This window comes from Antechinus flavipes, chromosome 4, assembly GCF_016432865.1.
Source record: "Antechinus flavipes isolate AdamAnt ecotype Samford, QLD, Australia chromosome 4, AdamAnt_v2, whole genome shotgun sequence".
Lineage (NCBI taxonomy): Eukaryota > Metazoa > Chordata > Mammalia > Dasyuromorphia > Dasyuridae > Antechinus > Antechinus flavipes.
The window spans coordinates 114,037,294-114,064,099 of NC_067401.1; the positions used below are offsets into that span (position 1 = coordinate 114,037,294).

At 36.4% G+C, this 26,806-nt stretch overlaps 1 protein-coding gene across 1 annotated transcript in view; it reads left to right on the forward strand.

Annotated features, from left to right (window-relative positions):
- The window catches only part of ACACA (acetyl-CoA carboxylase alpha), a 217,361-nt gene that overhangs the window by 11,658 nt on the left and 178,897 nt on the right, over positions 1-26,806 (forward strand). Inside the window, exons 2-3 of the mRNA XM_051994076.1 lie at positions 21,941-22,073; positions 23,681-23,819. Of these exons, the coding sequence (XP_051850036.1) occupies positions 21,941-22,073; positions 23,681-23,819 (272 nt within the window). The remainder of the gene's footprint in view (positions 1-21,940; positions 22,074-23,680; positions 23,820-26,806) is intronic.

Below are 26,806 nucleotides of genomic sequence, written 5' to 3' on the forward strand. Positions count from 1 at the left end.
TCTATTTTCCCCCTCAGCTTTACAGAGATTGCAAACCTTTTATCTTTTGCCTTTTAAAATGTTCATTCTAAGATTTATCACTGGATTCTTTATGCATTTTTTTTTTTTTTTAGTTATTTGGAATGAGATTTTCCTAATATATTACTGCTTCTTGGGTTTTGTTAATATTATATAGGAATGGCTTTGGTTTTTGCGCGTTTATTTTATAATTTGAAACTTGTCTTGATTAGTATCTTTGCAGATTTTCTCAGATTTCCAAATATATCATATCAGCAAATAGAGATAGTTTTTTCTCCTTTTCTAAACTTATCTTTATGCCTTTAGTTTCTTTTTCTTTTCTTATTTCTGTTATAATTTCCAGAGTAGGTTGTACTTACTTTACTCTCATATTGATTGGAAAAGGTTCTCGTGTGTCCCCAATGTATATGATGCTTGCTTTTGGTTTTAGATAATATAGTTTTTTTATGATAAATTAAAAAACCAGTTCCACGTGTCTTTTTCTGCAATCTATTATGGTACTTGTACAGTTTTGGGTGTTTTGGTTTTTAATATGATTTATTATGTTGATTGTTTCCTGATGTTGAACTATCCTTGCACCCCTGGTATAAATGCAACTTGATCATGATGAACGATTTCTTGGATAAATTGTAGTCTTTTTGATAGAATTTTGTTCAAAATTTTTGAATTGATATTCATTAATGATATTAGTTCATAATTTGCTTTTCTTGTTTTATCCTTCACTGATAGAGGTGGTTAGACCCTATTTGTCTCTAAACAATTTTGGTAGAGCATTCACTGTTGTTTCTTGCTCTCCCATGGAGGAAATAATTTTTTTTTTTGTTTATATTGGTTTTAAAGGAATCCTAGATTGATATAATTATTATAATTATATCCTAGTTGGATATAATTTACCATTTTGTGTTATAAGTTATTTTCCTTCCAGTTTTTTTTCTTCAGGAGCTTTTATTTCATTTCATTTAAAGCACTTGCTTCATTTCTTCTAAGTATTAGTGTAGTCCTTGGGATTATTCCATTTTTTCCCCTTTGAATCTCTCCTTGTAGTTGTTTGGAGTTACTCTCTTCTTTTTTAGTTTCTTCTAGATTTCCAGGAAATTTTGTTACTTGCTTCTGTCATCTTTAGTTTATTGATCTTTGCAGTTTTAATTTTGGGGCTTTGCTCCATGGCCTGGCTCTACTAGAAACTGTTTTTTTTTTTTTTTTCAACAACAGCAAGATTATATGATAAGTTCTGATGGACGTGGCTCTCTTCAATTCAGACTAGTTCCAATGATGCTTGTGATGAAGAGAGCCATGTATACTCAGATGTATATTGTGGGAACTGACACAAAATAATATTTTCACTTTTTGTTGTCATTTACTTGCATTTTTTTTCTTATTTTTTTTCCTTTTTGATCTGATTTTTCTTGTGCAGCATGATATTTATGAAAATATATATAGAAGATTTGCACATGTTTAACATTGGATTACTTGTTGTCTCAGGGATGGGTAGGGAAAAGGAAGGGAAAAATTAGAACACAAGGTTTTGTAAGGGTAAATGCTGAAAATTAGCCATGTATATATTTTGAAAATAAAAAAAACAACAACCATGATTTATAGCCTTTGACCATTTATTGAGAAATTTTATTCTGTTCTATATTGAATATAAATTTGAGGAATAAGGTTTTTTTATCAGAGAAACTAAATGTAAATTTTTTTCTTATTGAATTATTGTCCATGATACCTTTTAGCAAAATGTACTTTTGTTGATTATCTCTTTTAATTAGGTCAATTTTTGCTTTTGCCTTTCTGAGATAATGCTTTTTTTACTTCAGCTGAAACATATTAGATTCTGCTCCAGCCCTTTATTTTAACACTGTGTCTTTCTGTTTCTTGTAAACAGCATTATTAATTCATTCTGTTATCTGCTACTTTTTTATTGTTGTTGTTTTTGTTTTGTTTTGTTTTTGCCGAGGCAGTTGGGGTTAACTGACTTGCCCAGAATCACAGAGCTAGAAAGTGCTTGTGTCTGAGATCACATTTGAACTCAGGTCCTTCTGACTTCAGGGCTGGTGCTCTATCCACTGTGCCATCTAGCTGTCCCTCTGCTACTGTTTTATGGCAAAGCCCATCTCATTCACATTCACTTTTATGATTACTAACTTGTGTATTTCTCTTCATTCCATTATCTTTTCTCTTTCTCTCTCTCTCTCTTTCTCCCTTCTCTCCCTTCTCCTCCCCTTCCTTTCTCTCCTCCCCTTTCTCTTCTCTGCACCTTTTTGGTATTTTCAAGGTAGTGTGATATCTTGGAAGGGATATAGTTATTGTTTTTCGTTTTGCACTATGGTTTTTTTTTTTTTTTTTTTTTGGTTGTTGTTGTTGTTGTTGAGGCAGTTGGGGTTAAGTGACTTGCCCAGGGTCACACAGTTAGGAACTGTTAAGTGTCTGAGACTAGATTTGAACTCAGGTCTTCTAGAGTTCAGGGCTAGTGCTCTATCCACTGCTCCACTTAGCTGCCCCTGCACTCTGATTTTTACCAAGGAATTGAATCTGCTCCCCTGCAGCTGCATGCTAGTGCTCCTTTAGGTTTTGATACAATGACTTTGCTCCCTTGTAATAACTACCAATGCTCCTCTCCACTCTGAAACTACAACCTGGAACTGTGTATGTGTAGTAGAGTTGTCAATCAGTACCAGCTGTACCCACTGCCAGCATTTGAACAACTCAATTCACTGTCTCTGGGCTGAGAGCTTCTGAAGCTGTTGTTGCTTTGGTTACTGCTGTATCTGTGGGCCCTGGAAATAACTTCCTCAGACCTCCCACGGCAGTGTTACAGATTTCTCTTGCGTAGCTCTTAAATTTTCTTAGGCTGGAAAAATATTTTCTCATATTCTGTTCATCCTCTTCCTATCCCGAAATTAGAAGCTGTGCCATTGGATTAGCCAGTGTATAGCAATTTGCTGCAGTAAAATTGAGTTCTAATTAGGATATGGCCAAAGTGTAATTAAGAACTTAAAGAGATCTTTTAGTTCAGATTCCTTGATTTACAGATGAGAAATCTGAAGGTGTAGCTGGGACAGGAATCCAGTTCTCCTGACTTCTAGTACAATGTATTGTAGTATATCATGTATTTCTTCTCCTATTATATATATATTATAGTCCAAAGTAATGGTGCATTTTTGTTTAAGACTTGGTTATTATTGGTAAACTATAATATAGATTTTTCTAGTTTCATGAGCTTGGCTCTGTAATTGTCTTTTCCCTTACTTTTCCATGACCTTTGGACTATATATATTTAAAACCTAGAAGAACTACATGAAGTCTTTGTCTCTTTGATAAAGGGGCAAAGGAAGGAGAACTATCAGGCATGACCTAAAGTTATGAACCAACCTTAGTGATTAGAAAGATGTTGATAACTTTGAAAGACAAATACAGAGGAATAGTAAAGCTAATTTTTTAATAGCTTTTTATTTTTCCAAACACATTCAAATACACTTTTCAACATTTATGTTTGCAAAACCATATGTTCCAAATTTTTCTCCCTGTTTCTCCTACCCCATTCCATAGACAGCAGGCAATTTAATATAAATTAAACATGTGTAATTCTTCTAAATATTTCCATATTTGTCATGTTGTGCAGGAAAAATCAGATCAGGATGTGAAAAAAGATATGAGGAGAAAAAAGTAACCAAACCAAAAAAAAAAGGTGAAAAAACTTTGCTTTGTTCCACTGATTTTTTTATGTGTGTGTGTGTGTGTGTGTGTGTGTGTGTGTGTATAAATAATACTTATAGATCATATAGGTTGAGATATATAGCAGGGAGTTGATGATGTAGTGTTGGGGTTCAGGAGACATAGGAGGGCTGGGCTGGATGTAGATTAATTATTAGTTTATATAGATGGATAGTCACGCCCATGGAATCTGAGGTGATCCCTGAGAGACACTGTAGAGGGCAGAGAAAGTGGCTGAGGACAATTATGGGCCATACCTGGCACAGTTTGTGGAGGGGTTACAGATGATGATTCAGCAAAAAAGGCAGGCAATAAGCTTATTCACTTAGTACTTACAGAAATGAACTTAGAGAAGTTGCATCCCATTGGAAAATGTGTATGTACAATGTGTATATGTATGTATCTGTATATACATGTATACAGACATATATGCATGTCTGTTTTTTGGAACATATCTATGACTTCATTGATGTAGAAAACACTTGATGAGTAGGAAATATCGATTATCATCTGTTCTGCAATTAACAATGCCAGAATTGCCCATTATATCTGCAAAATATATGCTACAGGATAACTTTCCCCAGGAAGGTTCTAGCACCTGGGGAGGGGGGAGCTGGATCAGGAAGAGCTTTTTTGTAGGAGGAAGTTTTGGGATTCTAAGAGATGCAAAGGAGACTGAGTAGGAGTGGTCACATATAAGCAGAACCAGGAAAGAATAGCCTTGAAAATGACTGCAAGGCTGGGTAGCTAGATGGTGCAGTAGATAGAGCACCAGCCCTAAAGTCAGGAGGACCTGAGTTCAAATTTGGCCTCACACACTTAATATGTTCTAGCTGTGTGACCCTGGGCAAGTCACTTAATCCCTATTGCCTTAGCAAAAAATAATAATAATAATAATAATAAATAACAGCAAAGTGGCCTTGTTTGTGGCATGTAGGGTCTAGAATTAGGAAGATTTCTGTTCCTAAATTCCATTCCAATGCCTTTTATCTGATAGCCTGTTTAGACTCAATATGCAGTTTAAACTTAAAAGTCTACAGTCCCTCATCACACTTCTGTTCCCTTTTCCCCCTCATAAATTAATATACATGACATCTACAAAACTCTTGACAGAATTAAAATCTTTTATTGTGCTTTTAATATTTAATAATTAATATATAACAGCAGTACAAAGGAATGTAGATTTGGCATCTTCAGATGGGGTGAATTCCAGTAATTAAATAGTGGAACAATGATTTATAATTGTCTGACAGGAAATAACCTTCATACCAATGATTGTATATAAGCATCTTATATTTGAGTCTTTGACCAAGAGTTACATCTCTTGAAGGGTGGGCAACACATTATATTCTCTTTTGTAGCTAGGGAAGATGAGGACAAGAGTATGTATTGACTTTGCGTTTTGGTCCTTTTTTTCCCATTTGTTTTTGTGCCCATGTTTTTTCTTATATTATGACTGAGGGACAAGACAGCCAGATGATGTTGAAAGGGCAGTGTCTGCTTTTGTGCTTAGTTCCCCATTGAAATTCTGTGGATTTAAGGGAGCCATTGCAAGAAGTATAATCTGAGTTTCCTTGTTGCTTCTAAAAAGCCTAATGTACAAGAAAACTCTGTGTGTGTGTGTGTGTGTGTGTGTGTGTGTGTGTGTGCGTGCGCGCTGCAGTATATTTCAGACTGCATTGCAACCAAACCAGCGAATGCATCACTGTCTTTGGGATAAACTGCTACGTCATCTTTGGAGCTTGGCATGTTACAATGCTGGGATCAGTGTGGGCTCTTAGCTGGAATTGGCATCAGGTATGTGTTTGCCCATCTGTTCATCATGGAAGAGAACGGGGTACCTGTGCCTGGAGACTTGCTGTCTTTCCTGTGTCCTGTTGTCACGATTGCAAACGAGAAGAGACTTTGGCTTTGTGTTTGGGCTTCTTGGTAGACAGGGCTATTCTTTTGCCTTAGAATGAGCATGTTTTTAAAAGGAAGGGAGAGGGTAACAGGAGTACTCTGTATGTGTGGATTCATGAGTGGATTTCCTGATGTGCAAAATGACCTACTTTTGTTCTGCAACCAGTCCTTCATTGGCTTCCAGGATGTTGAACTCATTGTAACAAAGACAAGGAATGATTTTATTTTAATACACTGTTTACACTGGGGGAGACACATAGGAGTGTGTGTGTGTGTGTGTGTGTGTGTGTGTGTGTGAGAGAGAGAGAGAGAGAAAGAGAGAGAGAGAGAGAGGAGGGAAGATGAGGCGAGGCTGTTGTTGGGTCAGACCACAGATTGTCCTTAATAAAGGCCCTAGAACTGTGTCCTTGGCAGCCTGACCTGTGCTGTAGAGAGACATGAAGTGGAAGTGGGGAGGGAGTGGAGGCAGGCTGTTTTTACTTGCTAGACTAGTTCTTCTCAGATATATGTAGGGAGGAAGGAAATTTGACTTGACAGGCATTGTGAAGTGCTGTCTTTTTAAAATGTTTCTCAGAGTCTGAGCACAATGCTTTGCACATAATACATGCTTAATAAATTTCTTGAATGAATAAATGAATGTTGCAAAGTGGCTGACAGAAATAGTATGAGACGCCAGGGATCTACCTCTTTGCTTGTCTGATGATTGTGGAGGGGTGGGCAACACTAGGTCTTTTGAGTGTCTTTTTTTTTTTTTTTAAACCTAAAATGATAGCTTTTATCTATTCCTGATCTCATTTGTACCAGATCTGTTGTAATCCTGTCAAAGCACAGGGCATTAGTATCTGATCAACAAGAAATTGCATTTTTTAAATGTTCTTAAAGATGGATGGTTTTTCTGAACAGTCTGATAGTATAGGGAAAGAGATGGCGTGGCAAAGTTGACTCTGATGAATTGACTTGGGAATAACCAGCAAATGATGGCATAACCATGGGTATGGGTAGTGGCCAGGGCCTTTTGTTTCTCTTCCAACACGAGGTGGCGCTGCCTCTCTCAAGCTTCTGTTTGTAATATTTGACAGATAAAGGATTTCTTTTTAGGGCAGGGTTTCTTCCTTTGCTATATGGTTTTTTGCTTTGTCTGTCCATTTATCAGAATGGACTCCCTAGGCTTTATACGAGCCTGTTCTAGCTACCTAACCATGTGCCTTTTCCAGCTATATTCCCAGATAAGAGTCCTCCTCTCTGTTTAAGCTAGTTTGGGTCTGTTTCTCTGAAGTACGTCCCTGGGGTTTCTTTTCCTCCTGAATTGCTCTCATAGTACCATCTATTTCAACTGCTTTACATCTCATTTTTACTGGTTTCAGTTTTGTTTCTATCCACAGGATCTTAGCTTATGACAGTAATTCTTGAAAAAATTCTCCTGAGGGGTGTTTGTCCCTAGATCAGAGGAATCTGCACTGGTTTAGCATTTGTTTGTCTTGCTCAAAAGTATGTAGTCTTTGAATGGTTCTTTGTTATCTCTGACCTACTGTTGTAGTTATGCATGGACTTTGAGAGTCCCTTTTTTCCTTCTAATATTACCTGCTTAGTATGTGCTGACTTTTCTATGGGTTTCTGGATGCTCTTATTTGCTCTGATTGGTTTCCTGCCCTTTTAAACTTTGTCTTACCTCTTTCTTTGCCTGGATTCACGCCTGTCATGTGCTCTTGGCAGCTAGTGGAAGCTTTGGAGGTTTGCTCTGGTGGCTGTTAGGGGAGAATGACCGCTGCTGAGAAATGTCTGTTGCAGCAAGAATAGAGCTGTCAGCCTTGCTTTCCAGTTACATAATCTTTTATATTTTCTCTCCACCCCTATCAATCCCTCTGGGAAATCGACTAACTCTTGTGTAAGTCAAATATTTTGGGGAATAGGCTAAGAGGAAAGAAGTGGGGAAATGCCAGAATAAGGGACAAAGACTTAAAAGCTGTTATTGGGAGCAATCTACAAGTACTGGTACTTCAGCCTGGCCAAAAGAGGACCAGGAGAAAGCCAGGACATGCATGATCTCTGTCCTGGGTTTTAAGCAGCTCTGACAGGAGGGAGGAGGAGCTGCAGCTTGTGTTTACAAGACAGAAATCTGAAGAAAAATCTGCTAGCCCTTTTCTAGACTGATATGGAGGATTCTGCAGAGGAAAATAAAGAAATGAGGTATCACATGCTCCAAAGGTAAGGTCTCAGTTGCTTTTTTTTTTGGTTGTTGTTAATAATATGTTTAAAAAACCCCCCAGCAGTTTTTTGGCTAATGATAGCTGATCCTTGAACTGGGAGTAGATTGAATCAGACATTGAGCCCAGTGACTTAATGAAGTCTATTTAAGAGAAAATAAAGCTTAAAAACAATCAAATCTATCTAGAGAATCTGCTCTTGACTTTATAGAAAAATTAGGATATCTATGGATTTGAGAGAAGGACCTATTAACATGTTTAGCATTTTAGCATTATAGAAAGTAAACTGTGGCTTCCAGATCTGGCTTTGTGGCATAAAGTTGTACTCATTGGGGCTGGTTGTTTGGGCAGGAAACAGTCTTCTTTTGCATAGATCTCTTAAGTAATCCTGTAATGAAGGAGAGGCACCAGTGCCCTACCATTATATTTGGTTGCTGCTGTACTTTTGTGGTGATAGCTTTGTGCAGCTGCTGCAGCCTTCTAAACTGTGTGTCTGGATCTCTGGAAAGGTGGCTGTGACAGTTGACAGTGATATGATGAGATTATCTGTGTCTTGCTTTGGAAGTTTCCTAATTTCTGTTGTTGGAACTTAGGCTAGTGTCAATTGAAACTCTTGTAGTTGCATCCTCTACTGAAGAAGGACCTAAAATTTGACATAGCCCAGTTGCCCATTTAAAAAATCACTGTGATTTTTGATCCCCTTACTAGAGATCATTATCTCCTGACCACCTGTCTCATTTTTCTGAGAGTCATTGTGGTATGGAAAAATTTGATGTGAGTGACCTACCTGGCTTTAAACACTGTCTCTTGACTCTTACAGTTTCTAGTCACTGAGGCTCAAAATGTTATTAATATTACTGTTTCATGGTCATGGGTGAGTCACTTAACCTTCATGTTCTTCAATGTTCTCATCTACCAAATGGTTATAATCATGTCTATTATACTTTTTTCAAAGTTCAAATGAGATAATGTTTATAAAGCACTTTGTGAGTCACAAAATGCCATGTAAATGTCAAATATTGTTATTACTGAGAGACAATTTTGTTATATTGAATAGAGAGGGAAATAAGACCAGAAAGGTAAATTGGGATTAGAGTGTGAATGCTCAGTCAATTTGTGAACACTTAAGAAGTTCATATTGTAACTGTGCTAAGTGCTAGAGATAGAAAGGAAAACAAGAGCCTCTTTGCTCTCATGAAGCTCACAGTCTAATAGGCAGACAATAAGCCAACAACTATGTATAAACAAGCTATGTACAGGCTAAATTGGAGATAATAAGCAGAAGAAAGGCACTAGCATTAATTGCAATATGCAACAACAATAACTGATATGCAAAAAGATTCTTATAGAAGATGGAATTTTATCTTGAACTTTCTGAAGGAAGCCAGGGAAGTCAAGAGGCAGAAATAGTTTATCAGTTGTCTTTCCCATTAGACTGTGAGCTTCTTGAGATCAGTGTCTTTCTTTTGTTTTTCTTTGTATCCCCAATGCATACCAGAGTGCCTTACTAAGAGAATTCCAGGTATGGAGATAGGTAGTGAACATGTCTAGAGCAAAGAAAGAATGGAGTGTGATAGAGGAGGCCGATGTCGCTGGCTCACAGTATAGGAGTAAACTGTAAGATGACTGACTAGAAAAGTGATTTGATATTTGATCCTGAAGTGATAGGAAGCCCATGGAATGTATTGACTGAAGATGGGGGTAAGGGGAATATGGATAATGGTCAGATCTATGCTTTATGAGGACCACTTTAACAGTTGAGTGAAGAATGGACTGGAGAGGGATCTTGAATGTAATGTTGAGGCATTATGAGAAGCTGCAGAAGGTTTTTGAGCATGGGAGTGACATAAACAAAACTATAACTTAAGAACTAGAAACATTGTAGGGGAGAACTCCAGAGACTGATAAGTTAGGAGATTCTTATAATAGTCCAGGCAAGAATAAGGGCTTGACCTAGATTGGTGTCATTTGACACAGAAAAGGAGGAATGGATTCAGGTGGCATTGTGGAAGTAGCATGAATAAAAGTTTCTTACTTGTCACTGGGGTGGAGGAAGAAGTACCTATCTCACAGGGCTGCTTTGAGGATTAAATAAGATATTTCTTAAGTGCTTAACACCGAGTCTGATACATAGTAAGCACTTAATACTTCCTTTACTTCCTTCTTTCCTCCTTCCTTTTCTTTCTTCATCTCTTTGTTGTCATGTACCCTGGTGAATTTTTCTAGTGCCTTAGACATGCCCCATCTGAGAAAATGGTGGAATGGCTGTTGACTAAAATAACTTGTGCGTGCTTTAAGATGTAGTTTTATCTGTTCATTTATTTTACTCTGATCATTATACTCAAGTGCAAGTTGAAACAATTTTTACAAAGAAAATAAAAAAAACTCAATGATATTTAGTACTGCTGTTTGTATCAACATTGGAAAAGTTCAAGATATCCAATAGGCCATTAGGTAAATACCAATGGACCCTTAATAATAGTTAAGTTGTTTGATAGAATTTAGAGCAGAAAGGGACATCAAACATCATTTGGATCAATCCTCTAATGAAAGTGGTCCATAAAATGAGGTTTTCAAAGTCAAATACATAAGTATGTACACAAGTGGCTTACATTTGCATATATATATATACACACATACACAGGTGCACGCGTGCATACACACACACAAATAAAAGGATAAAAGGACTGGGGTTTTATTGTAGATTTTCTAATTGCAAATCTAGAACTCTTGCTAATTTTTCCTAGAATTATTTGCTATTTATTAAACATTGAAACAACTTTTAAATATTGTGTGGATTTTGTCACTTGTTATCTTAAGGATTCAACTATCTTATATTTTGCATTTGCCCTTTTTGGCATGTCTCTGAAAACTGAAAATCTGTTTATTGTGGTATAGTAGAAAGGGCACTGAATTTGAAATTAGAAAACTGCTCCATTTGAATTCTGCCTCTGATGTTTACAAGATATCTGACTTAATATTGCTGTATTGATCTCTAAAATAAGGATAATAATACTTCTCATACCTTCCAAATAGAGTTGTGGTGAGAACCAAATTAAATTCTCTATTTATTTTCATAGAAATTCCAGTTCTTGTTATTAGATATTGTTTAATTCTTGACACCCACTTATCCAGAGCCAAGGAACTATAAGTGAATAGTCAGTATTGTAGCAAAAATAATTTTCGAGTTTATATGAATTGTAGAGGAATGAATTCAGGAGAAAGAACTAATTTGTTCTAGCTGATTGCCGGAAGCCAGGGTTGACTTTAAAAGTAAGGATATATTGGTCAACATGTAGATTTTGAGTTATGAGTATGTATAAAAACTTTAATTTTTCTTCAGCAGGAAAAACAGAGTATGTCTTATTTTGAATAGTTGCTCTTGATTGAATTTGCAGCATAGATTTTTCAGATTTTTCAGATTTCTTGACTCCTTGTCATTCCTTCTGATGAAAACCTGCCTTATTCAGAAAGAAAGATTGGGAGCTGCTATTCTGTATAGGAGTCCTCATGTTGGGGCAGCTTAGTTTTCCAGCAGGCTGTTAGGCAAGTACCAGGGAATGGGTGTCTCCCATCTTATTTTATCGGATTTAAAGTGAGATCACTTAGCTTGTTCCCTTCATTTTACACATATGGAGGCAGCAGCTGGACTGGTGAAGTCTAGATATGTGGAGCACAGCAAGGGTAACTTTGATGTTGAGATGTGATCAGCATCTGTGTGTGTGATCTCTGTGCTATGGCAGTCATAGAATAGTGAGTGCTGAAAAGGGCTTGGGAAGTCACCGGGCCCTCCTGCTTGTTTCATAGAAGAGGAAAATTAGGCCCAGGAGAGCCATATTTCTTGTTGTAGGTCACAGGGGAGTTAGGTCTAACAGGTATTAAGCATGAGTGTGTGGTGCACAGAACTAGTTTCTCAAGAAATTCACAGCTTCTCATTCCTTTATGTGAGGTCCTGCTCCAGTTTATAAAAGTGGAGAAACTTTTTTTTTCTATTTCCTTTTCTTTCTCTCAGTATCCCACCTTCTAGTCCTATTGACTTGACTAATTCCTTGTTACTAGGAAATACTGAAAATACAAAGAATTTTAATTATATCTTATGTTAACAGAATCTACATTAGCCAAGGTATTGCAATTCAATTATGGAATGGATCCTTGTGTTTCTGAAAAAGCCAAGCTATGATGGAAGTAGGAGGGAAAGTTAAAATTTAATTTGTTCTCTGTTACACCCAGAGAAAGAAGACTGGGAAATGAATGGACTACTTGCATATTTGTTTTTCTTCCCAGGTTATTTTTACCTTCTGAATCCAATTTTTCTTGTGTAACAAGAGAACTGTCCAGATGAGTACACATATATTGTATTGAAGATATACTTTAACAGTTTTAACATGTATGAGATTGCCTACCATCTAGAGCAGGGAGTGGAGGAAGGGAAGGGAAAAGTTGGAACAGAAGTGATTGCAAGGGACAATGTTGAAAAATTATCCATGCATATGTTCTGTCAATAAAAAGCTATAATTAAAAAAAAAAGAATTTAATTTGTTCTGCTTTTTCTTTGAAAGGTAATGCTATAGGTCCTTAAATGCAGATTTGTGAAGTGTGTATTTAGAATATATTTCCTTGGAAGTCAGTGCCAGAATGGTGAAGCAAGCATCAACTGCTTTTAAAGGAATGATTGCTTGTTGCCATACCTATGGACCATAGTTTCTTCATGACAAGTTCCTCCCACCTTTTTTATCCACATTTCTCTCCTGAGAACACTGGGTCTTTTGTTTTCAAGTGAACTACAGCTAATTATTAGTTATGATCAGAGTAAGTAACATAGATAGATTCTTGTCTATTCATGTAAATAGGCACCAGCTCATAGACCCACAATTTAAAAGAAATGAGGCCAAAAGAAAAATATATCAAGTTGTACTGAAGTAGCTTTTTTTTCCCTTTTAGAACAGAAATCCGTCTTTACTACTACTCTTCTGTGTAGAATGAGCTTTGAAGTTGGAGTCAGAAAGATATAGTTTGAGTCTGGATTCTGCATTTGTTAAATATGTTACTTTGAATAAATCACTTTCTGAGCCTAATTTTTTTCTTCTCTGTAAAATAGAGGTGTTAGTTATACTTCCCACTTAAGGAGGTTGTTAGGGTGAACAAATGAGTTAATTCACTTTACTAGATTCTGAGGACAAAAATATGGAAATTGGAATAGACCCTGGCTTCAAAAAATTTATTGTTTACTGAAGGGGAATGTTGGAATCTTTACAAACTGCTAACTTTTAGAAACTGTTAAGAACATATATCCTTGTTTCTCTCTGGAAAAAGAATTAGATTTAGACGAGTGGAAATTAATAGGAGAAAAACTGGGTGAATACTACAAATCTAATCTAAATTCAATGGAGTGGAAATTAGAAGGAGAGGATCTTTGTCAATTCTGCAATAAAAATGCAATTTTCAAAGACATACTTAATACATATAATTTAATACAATTGGCTATAAGAAGTTATTTAAGTGTTAGAATGAAGAAAAAGAAAGTGCAGGAGGGAGAAGTGCCAACTTTACTAGGTGAAAAGGAGGACAAATCAGATGAGAATGGAGTTAATTACAATTCTGAGTGTGATACTAAACAGCAGGAGGAATTAGATCATTCCACATCTCATGACCCTCCCTCCTCAATTAACCCTTCATGGGTGGAGGAAGAAGGGAGAGGGAGAGAGGCAGAAACACAATCAGCGTCTCCTGTGAAGCAGAATATGACAAGATTAGAAAAGGCATTAATTAAGGCAAAAAATGAAGGAGAAGATATATCTGATTTTATAAATGCATGTCCTGTGATTGAAAAGCTTGACTCTTCAGGTCAAAAAGAGAGAGAAAATACACTTCTTTTAATTTGGAAAAAATTAAAGATTTGAAAAAGGGTTGCACTCTTTATGGGGCTACATCATCTTATGTGAAGATGTTACTAGATAATTTGTCTTATGAAATCTTAACCCCAAATGATTGGAAATCCATAGCGAGGACCTGCTTAGAACTGGGACAAAATTTGTTGTGGCTTTCAGAGTATCATGAATTATGTAGGATTCAAGCCCAACGCAATAGACAAACAGGAGCTATTGTACAAGTTGCTTTTCATCAACTAGCTGGTGAAGGTCAGTATGCAGAGAGTTCAGAACAGATTTATTATCCCATAACAGTGTATGAGCAAATTTCTAAGGCTGCAATAAAAGCTTGGAATTCTCTCCCTGGACATCAAGATGGAAGTAAAGCTTTTACAAAAATAGAGCAAGATCCCAATGAACCTTTTGCAGATTTTGTGGGACATTTGCAAACAGATGTAATAAGAACCATTGGAGACAATGAAGCAACAGAAATAATGACTAGACATTTGACTAAGGAAAATGCCAATGAGTTTTGCAAAAGAATTATATAGGGGCTAGACAAAGATGCTTCTTTAGAGGAGATCATAAGACGCTGTGCCACAGTGGGCACAAATGCTTATTATGCCCAGACTATGATGAACATGGAAAGAGAGGGTCCCTCTTGGCAAGGGACTTCTAGAGAAACTCGTAGATGTTTTCAGTGTGGAAAAGTTTTACATTTGAGAGCTCATTGTAGAAATAGAGATGGAGTGAGAAGACAGGGTGAGAGAAAACCCCAAACCTCATGTCCAAAATGTAACCGAGGCTTTCACTGGGCCTCTGAATGTAGATTGACTCAGGGAAATGAGAGGCGGGGCCCAGCTTCAGGACCCCAGGTGGGGCAAAATGGCAGCCAAGGTTACACCCAGAGAGTCTTTAAAAATTCAATAGTAAGATATGATCAGTCAACCAAAAGGCAAACAGATGGAAGAAGGAGATTACACAATCAATCAGCCAAAAGGCAATCGGAGGGGAAAAGGGGATTGCAATTAGGAAAAACAGAATTGTATGCAGTAGAGACTACTGAGATATCCCCTGGAGAGGTGAAATCTGTTCCTGTCCAGCCTATGGATCCCTTGCCTCCAGGCACAGTAGGCTTGACCATTTCACCTCCTGAGGGTGCTTACAAAACAGTGTCCATCCATACACTGATGTGGGAAACTGGGGAATTTGTAGCTAATATCCCAGTCAATAACATAAGTAGAGAACCTGTGATTTATCAACCAGGAGAAGTAGTAGCATCAGGCATACTGTTACATACTCCTAATAGACAATCTGATGGTGGTTGCCCAGATTCTGACTTCAAGCAGCAGAGTCCAAGAATATTTTGGATTGCACCTGTGACAGATGACCGACCTGTGTTCACTATTTATGTGAATGGAATACCATTAAAAGGATTGTTAGACATGGGTGCAGATCGTACTGTCATTAGAGGTGCCAGCTGGCCCAGTCACTGGCCAAAGATTAAGGCAGACACCTACATGTCTGGTGTAGGAGGATCAATAACAGCAGAAGTTAGTGCTGCCCCTATGAAATGGACATTTGAAAATGAAACGTGAGTATTTACGCCTTTTGTGGTTGAAAAAATCCCCATCATTCTGTGGGGAAGAGACATTTTACAGCAGATAGGATTAAAATTAAGTACTTCAGAGCTTACAGGAACTATTGGATTCCTGGCACATGAAATAATGGACAATGGATTCCTTTTGGACTATTTCTAGGACTTAAGGACATGTATACATTCTCAGGTTGATTCATGTTATTTGTTACATTACTACTAGCTTGTGTTATATTGCTATGTGCTTATGTATTTTATGTAATTGCCAGAATCATTGGATTTCTTGAGATGAAAAATTGTTGATGAGACTATTGCAGTACTTAAATTTTCATGTTGATTCATGCTATTTGTTACATTACTACTAGCCTATGTTATATTGCTATGTGCTTATGTAAATTATGTGTAATGCCTCCCGTATTGATGGATTTATGTATACCATGTATAACTGTTTCGAAGTTCCGGCCCATATTGATGGATTTATATGTACTTGTTTCTAGTGAGCCCTTTCAGAAACCCGCTAATCTGATTTGACTTCCTATTTCCTTTGGTGTTTTCATCTCCCTTCCTGAGGTGTCAGGGAAGACATGATCACTTTTTTGGGGGGGTTCTCACCTCCTTAGGAAGTCAGGGAGGTCATGACCATCCTATGTTCTAAAACAAAAAAAGGGGGAGATGTTGGAGTCTTTACAAACTGCTAACTCATTAGAGTTGATGTTTTGGGCCAGAACCTGAAACAAGGTACTAAGTAGAACTAATTGATACAATGCTTGTGTTTACACCTTTACTGGGAATTCACAAGTACCAGAGATTCACAAAGTAAATTTTGTAACTTTATGAATTCACACTTCCCTTGAAGCTCTTAGGGCCAGAGAGCACTCTGGGAGAAAATCCATAATCCCATTCTCTCAAAAGAGTCATATATAAGCCCAGTTGAGAGAATTCAACTGAATTACATGGAGAGTGGAGCTGAATTGGAGGCTGAAGAAAGCAGAGGCAGAAGCAAAGGACAAAGCTGCAAGAGCTCTTGGAACCAAGCAGAGAGATAGGCTTCTAAGCTATATTGGAGACAATAAAAGATCTGAACTTTTATTACCTGGCTGCATTTGGGGTAATTATTGATCTGAACTGATAGTAAGGCTGCCTCCAGAAAACCTCCCTGAGAAACCTGCTTTCTCCCAGAGAGAGCCATCTATATATTATATTTAAAAGAAGAAAATCACCACAGGGGAAGGGAACTTTGTATGTAACATAAAGAAGTATGATATATGAGTATAAATATAATGGTGGGGCAATGGAGATCCAGATAAAGTGTTTTGGGGAAATTTAAGGAGGGAGAGAGAGAATATTTTCACTGGGCAAGGGATCAGGAAGTATTGTCACCTGAACTGAACATCAAGGATCAGAGGTGATGAGAGGGCAGCCTCTTTGAATACATGGAGATGATATGTTGGGATTAAGGAACAGCTAGATCCCTGTTTTAGCTCAAACATTAAGTATATGAAGGGAAGTGGGGGAGTATTGTGAATTTACATTAAGTGTCATGGGAAGGAGTCTCTTTTACTTTATTTAATGTCAATAAAAAAATTAGAATTTTTATTTTATCCTTTGTTTTTATCTTCATCTCTTATTTTCTCTTTCTTTGAACTATTCCAGAGAGTAGTCCTTTGTATTAAAGAAGAAAAAATGTGTGTGTGTGTGTGGGGGAAACTTAGCATAATAAATCATATCAAAAAAGGCCTGATGTTATATGCAGTGTTTCATGTCCGTGGTCTCCCACCTCACTAAAAAATCAGGAGGGCTTGTGTGTCTTCTCTTATCTCATCTTTGAGACTAAAGCTTCAAAAATTATAATTTTGCTGCATTTATTTTTTAATTATTCTTTCCATTTATATTATTGTAGTTGTATTTATTGTCTTTGCGTTCATATCTGTTTATGCCATATTCGTCATTTCTTACTATTCAATAATATTACATTACATTCATGTATCATCATTTGTTTAGCCATTTCCTAATTGATGGGCATCTGCTTGTTTTTAGTTCTTTGCTGCCATAAAAAGGGCTATTATAAAATATTGCCATGTCTTTTTGTCATTCACGTCCTTGGAGTGTAGGCCTAGCAACTACTGAAAATTTGTGATAAGCGAAGTGATAGAAGATGAAAAAGAAATTCAAGAAGGATGAAAGTGGAGAACTAGCAAGAGAAAGAAGTTAGAAGAGATAGAGAAAAGGGGAGAGATAGGAGATAACTGGTGGAGACAGGAAAAGTAGAGAAAGATAGGAGAAAATGAGAAATAGAGGATCTTCATGAAAGAGCCCAAATGATCCCAGAAAATGAAAGCTGCATCCTTTCATTGCTCCTTAATGTTTTATACTGATCAATCACTGCTTAAAAAGTTTTTTATTCTCTGATTTTATTCCCTGTCCTTCTGCTGTAGGTGTTTAGAGGCAGGCAGAACTTTTTGTGATTAGTAAGGTGTTATATAAATATAATTTGTTGTTGGAGAGTCAGTACAATATACAAAGAGAACTTGGTGTGGAAGTTGGGAAATTCCAGGTTCTAGTTTGTCTTTCTGTTAGGCATGGGCTTTCATTTATTTATCACAAAATGAATGGGGTGGTATTTTGGGGAAAATTTAATTAGAATACTAGGTTTAAAAATGATAATCCACAGTTGGAGCTAGGTGGTGAGAGGGTTTTTCAGTTGGCAGCATGGCATTTTACAGGCACACAGTGTATAGCCATTCCAGGGCAGGTTTTCAGCGTTAGTGGGTGGATCAGACATTTTGGTCCCAAGCCAACAATAGTTTTTCATTGTTAATCTTCCTTTGGTGAATGTGGATTCCTGAATTCATAAGATTTTATATAGATTAAGAAGGTGGTATGAGGAAATTTTGGGGGCAGTGAATTCTTTGATAGGAGGAAGTCTTTCTTTAGTGTCATCTAGAAAATAATCTAATAATGCAGACCCCAGGAGAGGAAAGTAGAGAACATTCATTCTGTTTCTAATGTATAAATATTTAATGTGGAGAGGAATTGTAGTGTAATGGGAAAAAAGATCTTTGTTCAAAGGTAGAAGACCCGGGTTATATTTAGACCTTCCATTAAGTAGCTTTGTGAATTTAGATAAATCTTTTCTCCTTTCCTGGGCCTTGTTTTTTTTTTTTTTTTTTTTTTCTTTAAAACGTGAAAGGTTTGGACTATGTTCTCCAAGATATCTATATATACTATATAATTATCAATTCTGATGGATGTGGCTCTCTTCAACAATGAGATGATTCAAACTAGTTCCCATTGTTCCGTAATGAACAGAACCTAGCTACACCCAGAGAAAGAACTATGGGAAATGAGTGTGGACCCCAACATAGCATTTCTACCTTTCTGTTATTGTTTGCTTGCATTTTTAGTTTCCTTCTCAGGTTTTTTTTTACCTTCTTTATAGATCCGATTTTTCTTTTCTTTTCTTTTTTTTTATAATAACTTTTTATTGATAGAACTCATGCCAGGGTAATTTTTTACAGCATTATCCCTTGCATTCACTTCTGTTCCTATTTTTCCCCTCCCTCCCTCCACCCCCTCCCCCAGATGGCAAGCAGTCCTTTACATGTTGAATAGGTTACAGTATATCCTGGATACAATATATGTGTGCAGAACCGAACAGTTTTCTTGTTGCACAGGGAGAATTGCATTCAGAAGGTATAAATAATCCGGGAAGAAAAACAAAAATGCAAGCAGTTTATATTCATCTCCCAGTGTTCTTTCTTTGGGTGTAGCTGCTTCTGCCCATCTTTGATCAATTGAAACTGAATTAGCTCTCTTTATCTAAGAGATCCACTTCCATCAGAATACATCCTCAGACAGTATCATTGTTGAGGTATATAATAAATCCGATTTTTCTTGAGCAATAAGGTAACTGTATAAATATGTATACATATATTGTATTTAACATATACTTTAACATATTTAACATGTATTAGAGTCCAGGGGTCCTCAAACTTTTTAAATAGGAGGCCAGCTCACTGTCCCTCAGACTGTTGGAGGGCCGGACTATAGTAAAAACAAAAACTTTGTTTTGTGGGCCTTTAAATAAAGAAACTTCATAGCCCTGGGTGAGAGGGATAATCGTCCTCAGCTGCCGCATCTGGCCCGCAGGCTGTAGTTTGAGGACCCCTATATTAGACTATCTACCATCTAGGGAATGGAGGGGGGGGGGGAAGGAGGGGAAAAGTTGGAACAGAAGATTGTGCAAGGGTTAATGTTGAAAAATTACCCATGCATATGTTTTGTAAATAAAAAGCTATAATAATTAAAAAAAAAAGAAGCTTGCATTTTTTTGATTTTGGAAGGAACTTGATATTGAAGTAGGTGATGGAATAAAAACCCGCTTTCCGTGTCAAGTTTTGTTTTTTCCCCCGGTTATTGAATTTATAGGGTTATAGATTTAGAACTGGGGGGGATATCAGAAGTATTCTAATATAATTCTTAATTTACAGAAAACACAACTGAGAGTCAGAATAAAGTTAAGTGATGTGCTAAGGTCACAAGGAATAAGTAGTGAAGTCTGGATTGAATCCATGTCTTCCCATTCCAAACCAGTTTTCCTTCTACTGTATCATATACTGTCTTTTGTATTTTAAAATCATAGAATGTTAGTGCTGAAAAGGATAATAGAAATTCTCCAGTTGAATCCTCTTGTATGGTGTTATTTTTCTGTTAGACATTTATCTGTTAAATTTTCTGTTAGATTTTCCTGTTAGACGTTCAGTGAAATGCTTGCTTACTGTGCCATTTTCTTTTTAATTTGTAATTACATCTTCCCTCCTCCCCTTCCCAAATCATATTTTTTTCTTCCATCCACTGAAAAATAGAAAAGCAAAACTCCTGCAGAACCAAACAAAACAAATTTCTGTATGGGTTGTGTCCCTAAATTTGTGTCTCATTGCGTATAATTAATTGTTTTCCACTGAAGTGTGAGGAAATTGATAGGTTATTGACATTTGGAGCTACAAAGTATTTTCTCAAGGCTGAGGATTACAATGAGTATAACATGAAAGATTTCCACGAAAGTACACTTAGTTTATGAGAAGCAGCTTTCTGTCCTGCTGACCTTCAGCATTGTATGGTTTTTATAATTTAGTCATGTTCATGAGGGCTATATTTTCTTGAGAATGTTGATTTGAAAGGAACTCCAGAGGCCATCTAGTCTGACCCATACCTAAATAAGAATCTCCTTGGAAACTTAACCAATAATGATTGTCCTGGGGGCAGCTAAGTAGCACAATGGATAGAGCACCAACCCTGAAGTCAGGAGGACCTGAGTTCAAATATGGTCTTAGACATTTAACACTTTCTAGCTATGTGACCCTGGGCAAGTCACTTAACCCCAATTGCTTTAGCAAAAAGAAAGAACAAAAAAAGAAAAAAATAATGATTATCCAATTTTTGCTTGAAAACTTTCAATGAGTGGAAAACCCCAGTATTTTCCTTTGGACAGCTCTAATATTGATCAGTTTTTTCTTCTGTCAGGACTAAATGTATTTGCATAATCTATAACAGATTGTTTATCATTTTTCAGATAGGAAAAGGAGGGAGAAAAAAATGGAATTCAAAATCTTATAAAAGTAAATTATGAAAACTTAACAAAATACTGTGTTAACTTGCAACTTTAACACATGGATCTTGGCTTTGCCTTTGAGAATCAAGAAGTCAGTTTCCTCTTCCATATGGTAGTCCTTCAGCTACTTGAAGAAAGTTACTATTCCCCCTCTTATTTTTTTTTCCTTGCTAGGCTAAGCATCTTCAACCAGTGCACATATGGCATGAACCTGAGGTCCCACCTTATCCTTCTTGCCTTTCTTTAAATTTCAGTTTATCATAATTCTCCTTCTCCCCCTCTTCTGCACTACTCTTCTGCTTCTCTTGCAGTGATTTTGAATTTTCCTCCTAGTAATCCCCCAGGCAGCTATATAAATTTCATGCTCTCCTTCCTCCCAGCCTACCTTTGATACCTTCTGTACTGGTTTCCTTATTCTTCTTACAGCTCACATGCAGAGTTAATGCTATTCTTAAACTAGTATCTAGTCTCTTTCCCCTTCAAAAACAAAAAACTGAGAACTGATTCCTGTTCCTAGGTCTTCAACCAGTAATAGTTGTGGAGTATTGAGTAGTATGAAAAACATCAGACCTGGCTGTTAGGAGACCTGGGTTCTTCCTTTCTCACTAATTTATATGCGTGTTATATGGTACAGTTCACTTAAGTTCTCTTAGCATCATTTTTCTTATCTCTAAAATGAGGAAATTGAAGTAGGTGGTTTCTAAAATCTTTTTTTAAGTTCTAAACTTTAACTGATTGTATTTTTTAATTGCCTCTCTATTTGATTTTTAGCCACAGATCTGTCCATTTTCTTACAATAGTATTGCTTTTTTATAAAACCTCTATGTGAATCATGGCAGATTTCCTTGATGTTGAAAAAAATTTTTTTTTATAATTTTGAGGGGAAATTTTACTGTTTCCAAGAGGTGCTAATCTGAACTGTGAACTTTCAGTGTGTCTGATTGAGAAAGGATTCTGTAGGTCTACTAGGGAACTATTCTCAATGATAAAATCCTTTCTATAGATTGTTATGATTTCTATCCCCATATAGGTCCAGCATGTCTGGCTTACACCTGGTAAAACAAGGCCGAGACCGAAAGAAGATAGATTCTCAGAGAGATTTCACTGTTGCTTCTCCAGCAGAGTTTGTTACTCGTTTTGGGGGAAATAAAGTGATTGAAAAGGTAAGTTGTAAGGTTTGTGTGAATACTGGTGACTTTATTATTTTTTTTTCCTTTAAGTGAATGAGATTTAGGGTCCTGTTGTCTAGGGCCTGGGAAATTCTAGAAATGTGTATAATGTCAGCATTTTCTGAGTTTTTATGTAATTCTTTCTAAGGGATTTAAGCATCTTTAAATGTAGTCTCCTATCCTAATATCCTATATTCACTCCTAAAAGGAGTGAATATCTATCTTTTAATACTTTGTTTCAGTTGAATAAAAAATGAAAGGGTGAGCATGTTATTTCTTTTGGAGTGCTTTTATGGTTTCACAGAGCTGGGCATGATCAAGGGTCTAAACAGGGCTATAGCCCATGGGTACTCCTCATTGATGTATCATTTGGGGACAGAGTCAAAAATAGGCTCTCTTCTTAAAAAAAAAAAATATATTAGTGAGAGGAGCACAAGTAGGAAATCACAGATGGTTTGAGGTTATATTGATTTATAAACTTCCCCAAGACAATTAGGAGGTTTGAAAAAATCCTACATGTGTCTGATAAAGGCATTTCAGACATATTGCAAGAATAATTTATGAGAGAAAACTCAAACCGTGGCTCAGATGGGATAACTTATAGACAAGAAGACAGCAACCCTACAGGTGCCCAGAGAAGTGAATTAGGGTGTTCTGTTAACTTGCTCCTTCTAAAAGCCTTTCCTTTTGTTGTCCTGTTGTTCTTTTCATAAGCATAGAAGGCCTGATTATAAGGGAGAGGTTAGGAGGTAAAAGATTGGTAATCCAATTTCATGATGATGTTCTTGGTGCTCCTTTCCCTTGAATAACACTCCAGATTCTGGGGTGCTGAATTCACCATTTTATTTTATTTTTATTTACTTGTTTATTTTTTAATGGTATTTTACATTTCCAGTTTCATGCAAAGATTGTTTTCAACATTCACCTTTGCAAAATCTTGTGTTCCAGATTTTTCTCCCTCTGTACTCCCTTCCCACCTCTCCAAGATAGCAAGCACTCCCAACATGTGCATGAATTTACCATTTTAAAACAATTGCTGGTTGTTGGTAGAGTGTAGGTAATACTAGTGCCAGTAGAAAACACTTGTGGCACTTTTTGGAGAATATATCTAATTTATCTTGTTAATGTTTTGTTTGCATATGCATTCTATGTTACTTCCTCTCATGAGACTGTGAAGCTCAGGGTCAGGGATTGTTTTTGCCTTTGTATCTCCAGAATTTAGCACAATGCCGTGCACAAAGCAAGGACTTATTTAATAGCACATCACTTATATAAGATTAGTATTTTTCTCTTTAGAAAAGCCATTGGTAGAAGAACTAACAACACCTGTATAATTATGACTTGTCCCTCTAGAAAATTGTCAAGATTTAGTTTTATCTAGGGAACATTATAATATATGCTTTATTAACATTTAAAAATAAAATCCTTCTGTTTATGTGGGAGGTGGCTTCTAAGTTGACTAATTCCTGTTTGTAATCTTGGTTTGCTTAGAGAAGGGAGAGGTCTATGGAGATTTTCTTCCTTATCATCTTTACCATTATTGACTAAATTTCTACTCCCACTACCCCCCTCCCCCCCCTCACTCTTTTACTTTTTCTCAGGTTCTCATTGCCAATAATGGCATTGCTGCAGTGAAATGCATGAGATCTATCCGTAGATGGTCTTATGAGATGTTTCGAAATGAACGTGCAATTCGATTTGTTGTCATGGTGACGCCTGAAGATCTTAAAGCAAATGCAGGTAAGTAACTCATGTAAAAATGATTAAAACTAGCACCATTCTAGAGGATGGAGCTTTTTATGTATTTTGGCCATAGATGGTGAAAGACTAGCTTATATGTATCTAAACTCAAGGAGTTTCTCTTGCAACTATTGAGAATAGTGATTTTTATCCCAACTCTCTCCTTTATGGAAAGATTTGGACCAGTGGTTTTTATTAGTGTGGGGTGACTTCAGAGTGTGGAAACTTTCTGCAATGATGCTTGCCCATGGTGACATAGCCACTGTGTGTGTATGTCAGAGAGAGTACTTGAATCCAGGTCTTAACCTTAAAGTTGTCCCACTATCATTATGGAATGTTGCTTTTCTTTTTTCTTTTTAAAAATGGAATCAGACATCTTGGAGTAGTTGTACTTTGAAATGAGATATTGTTCACTCATACAGGACTTTAATTTTAAACATTAACCAATTTGTCCTTTGTTAGATTCCTGTGTTTGAAGTATAAGTAGGTAGACGTTTACCCAGGGTTTAATTTGGGCTTTAAGCTTTTTTGCCAACTTAGTGATAAGTATTTGCTTTGGAACCCACTCAGGTATTTTTGCTTTTAACTCAGCTAATGCTAGGATACAGGAGACAATTAGCAAATGCAGATATGTAACTCTGTGGCTCTTTGGGATGAAAACAGGAAAGGAAATCTAGGATTTTCTTTGGAAAATAGCAGGAGGGTGTTTGGCTGTGTTCTCTTGTGAGAAGAGGAAAAGGACATTTTTATTAGAAAATAGTTTTCCCTAATATGCACATTGTTTCCACTTTAGATTTGACTCTTTGATGATCTTCTCTATCTTCTTGTTTTATGAGAGCCAATAAAACAATTGGGGGTAGAAAAAAACAGTACATCAAAGTTTAGTCTTTGTATTAACCTCATCCATGCTGTTCCTTTAGACATTTCTTCCACTATTGAGCAAGGAAATCTCTTCTGGGAAAAGAAGAAATCAAATGTTGAATTATTTCATCTCTTTTCCCAGAGATGAAATAATTCAACATTTGATTTAAAATTGATTTGATTTTCTGTTTATTTCCTGTTGAGGGAAGTTTGGACATTTTTGGCGCCATGTTTCTTGAGAAAAGTTTGTGAGTTCTTTCTAAGACAGGCTTTCCTAGTCTGGATTTGCCATTGGGTACAACTTTTAAGGGAATTATCAGGTTAGAGATTAAATTAGAATGTTAGAAATAGGTTGTAAGGTATCAGCTCTGTCTGCCTTAAATCCTTGACCTCCTTTTCCTCTTTTTAAGGTCTACATACAACGTTAGGTAGTGGAGGAACTTGAATTGTAAAGCCCCAGACAGTCATTTGGTGGTGGTGGCAGCAGTGATACCTGCTAGGTAAATTCTAGGTTTGGGGTATTTGTTCATATAGGAATGAATTAGGACATCTACTAATCAAAGGGCACTTGCCTATACCCATGTATACATACATACATACACACACACACACACACACACACACATTTTTTCATCTATGATTTAAAAAAAAAATTTATTAAAGCTTTTTATTTACAAGTTATATGCATGGGTAATTTTACAGCATTGACCATTGCCAAACCTTTTGTTCCAGTTTTTCCCCTCCTTCCCCCTACCCACTCCCCCAGATGGCAGGTTGACCAATATATGTTAAATATGTTAAAGTATAAATTAAATATAATATTAGTATACATGTCCAAACAGTTATTTTGCTGTTCAAAAAGAATCGGACTTTGAAATAGTGTATGATTATCCTGTGAAGGAAATAAAAAATGCAGGTGGCCAAAGGTAGAGGGATTGGGAATTCTATGTAGTGGTTCATAGTCATCTCTCAGAGTTCTTTCGCTGGGACACACGTATATATTTATCAATTCATACATATCTTTTTTTGCCAATAGTATTTTATTTTTCAAATTACATGCAAAAATAGTTTTTAACATTTATTTCTTAAGATTTTGAATTCCAATTTTTTTCCCTTCCTCCCCAAATTAGCAAGCAAGATATACATGTATAATTACTTTAAGCATATTTTCATATTAATCATGTTGTGAAAGAAACATCAAAATAAAAGGGAAAAATCATGAGAAAAAAAGTGTGAAAATACTATGCTTCAATCTCTATTCAGTTTCCAAAGCTCTCTTCCTGGATGTGGATGACATTTTCTATCCCAGGTCTACTATATGTCTTAGATTAATGTATTGATGAGAAGAGCTAAGTTTGATAAATTGATCATCACATAATCTCGTGTCCAGAGTTCTCCTGCTTCTCAGTTGACTTTAGTCTTTCCAGGCTTTTCTAAAATTAGACTGTTCTTCATTTTTTATAGAACTATAATATTCCATTACATTCATGTACCATAACTTATTCAGCTATTCCTCAGTTGGTAGCCATCTATTTGATTTCCAGTTCTTGCTACCACAAAAAGGGCTGCTCCAAACATCTTTGCACATGTGGATCCTTTTCCTTCTTTTGTGATTGCTTTGGGATATAAGCCTAGTACTGACATTGCTGGATCAAAGGAAACTCATAACGTTTTTCCAGATTTCTTTGAAATCATTTCTTCATTTCTTTGAGCATAATACTACTGTCACATTTCCATACTACAATTTGCTCGGTCATTCCCCAATTATTACTGCTAAAATAGAAGTATTTTAGTAAAATAAAGTATTTTAAAGCAAAGATCTGGCCATGTTGTTCTCCTTCTTAAGAAACTTCATTGACTCCATTGCCCCTGGGATAAATTGAAAACTTCACTGTTTCGCATTTAAAGTCTTTTGTTCTAGTTCTATGTTATGTGTACTAGTCTAATCACATCAGTCAGTTTGACATTCCTTAAATTTGACTTCCCATTTCTTCTCTTTATGCTTTTTCAACAGGATGTCCCTTCATATCTAAAATTCACTACCTCTTCAGTTCTACCTCTTATAATCTTAGAATTTCTTTCAAAGCTCACTTCATGTGCTATCATTTTCCATGAGAAGCCTTTCC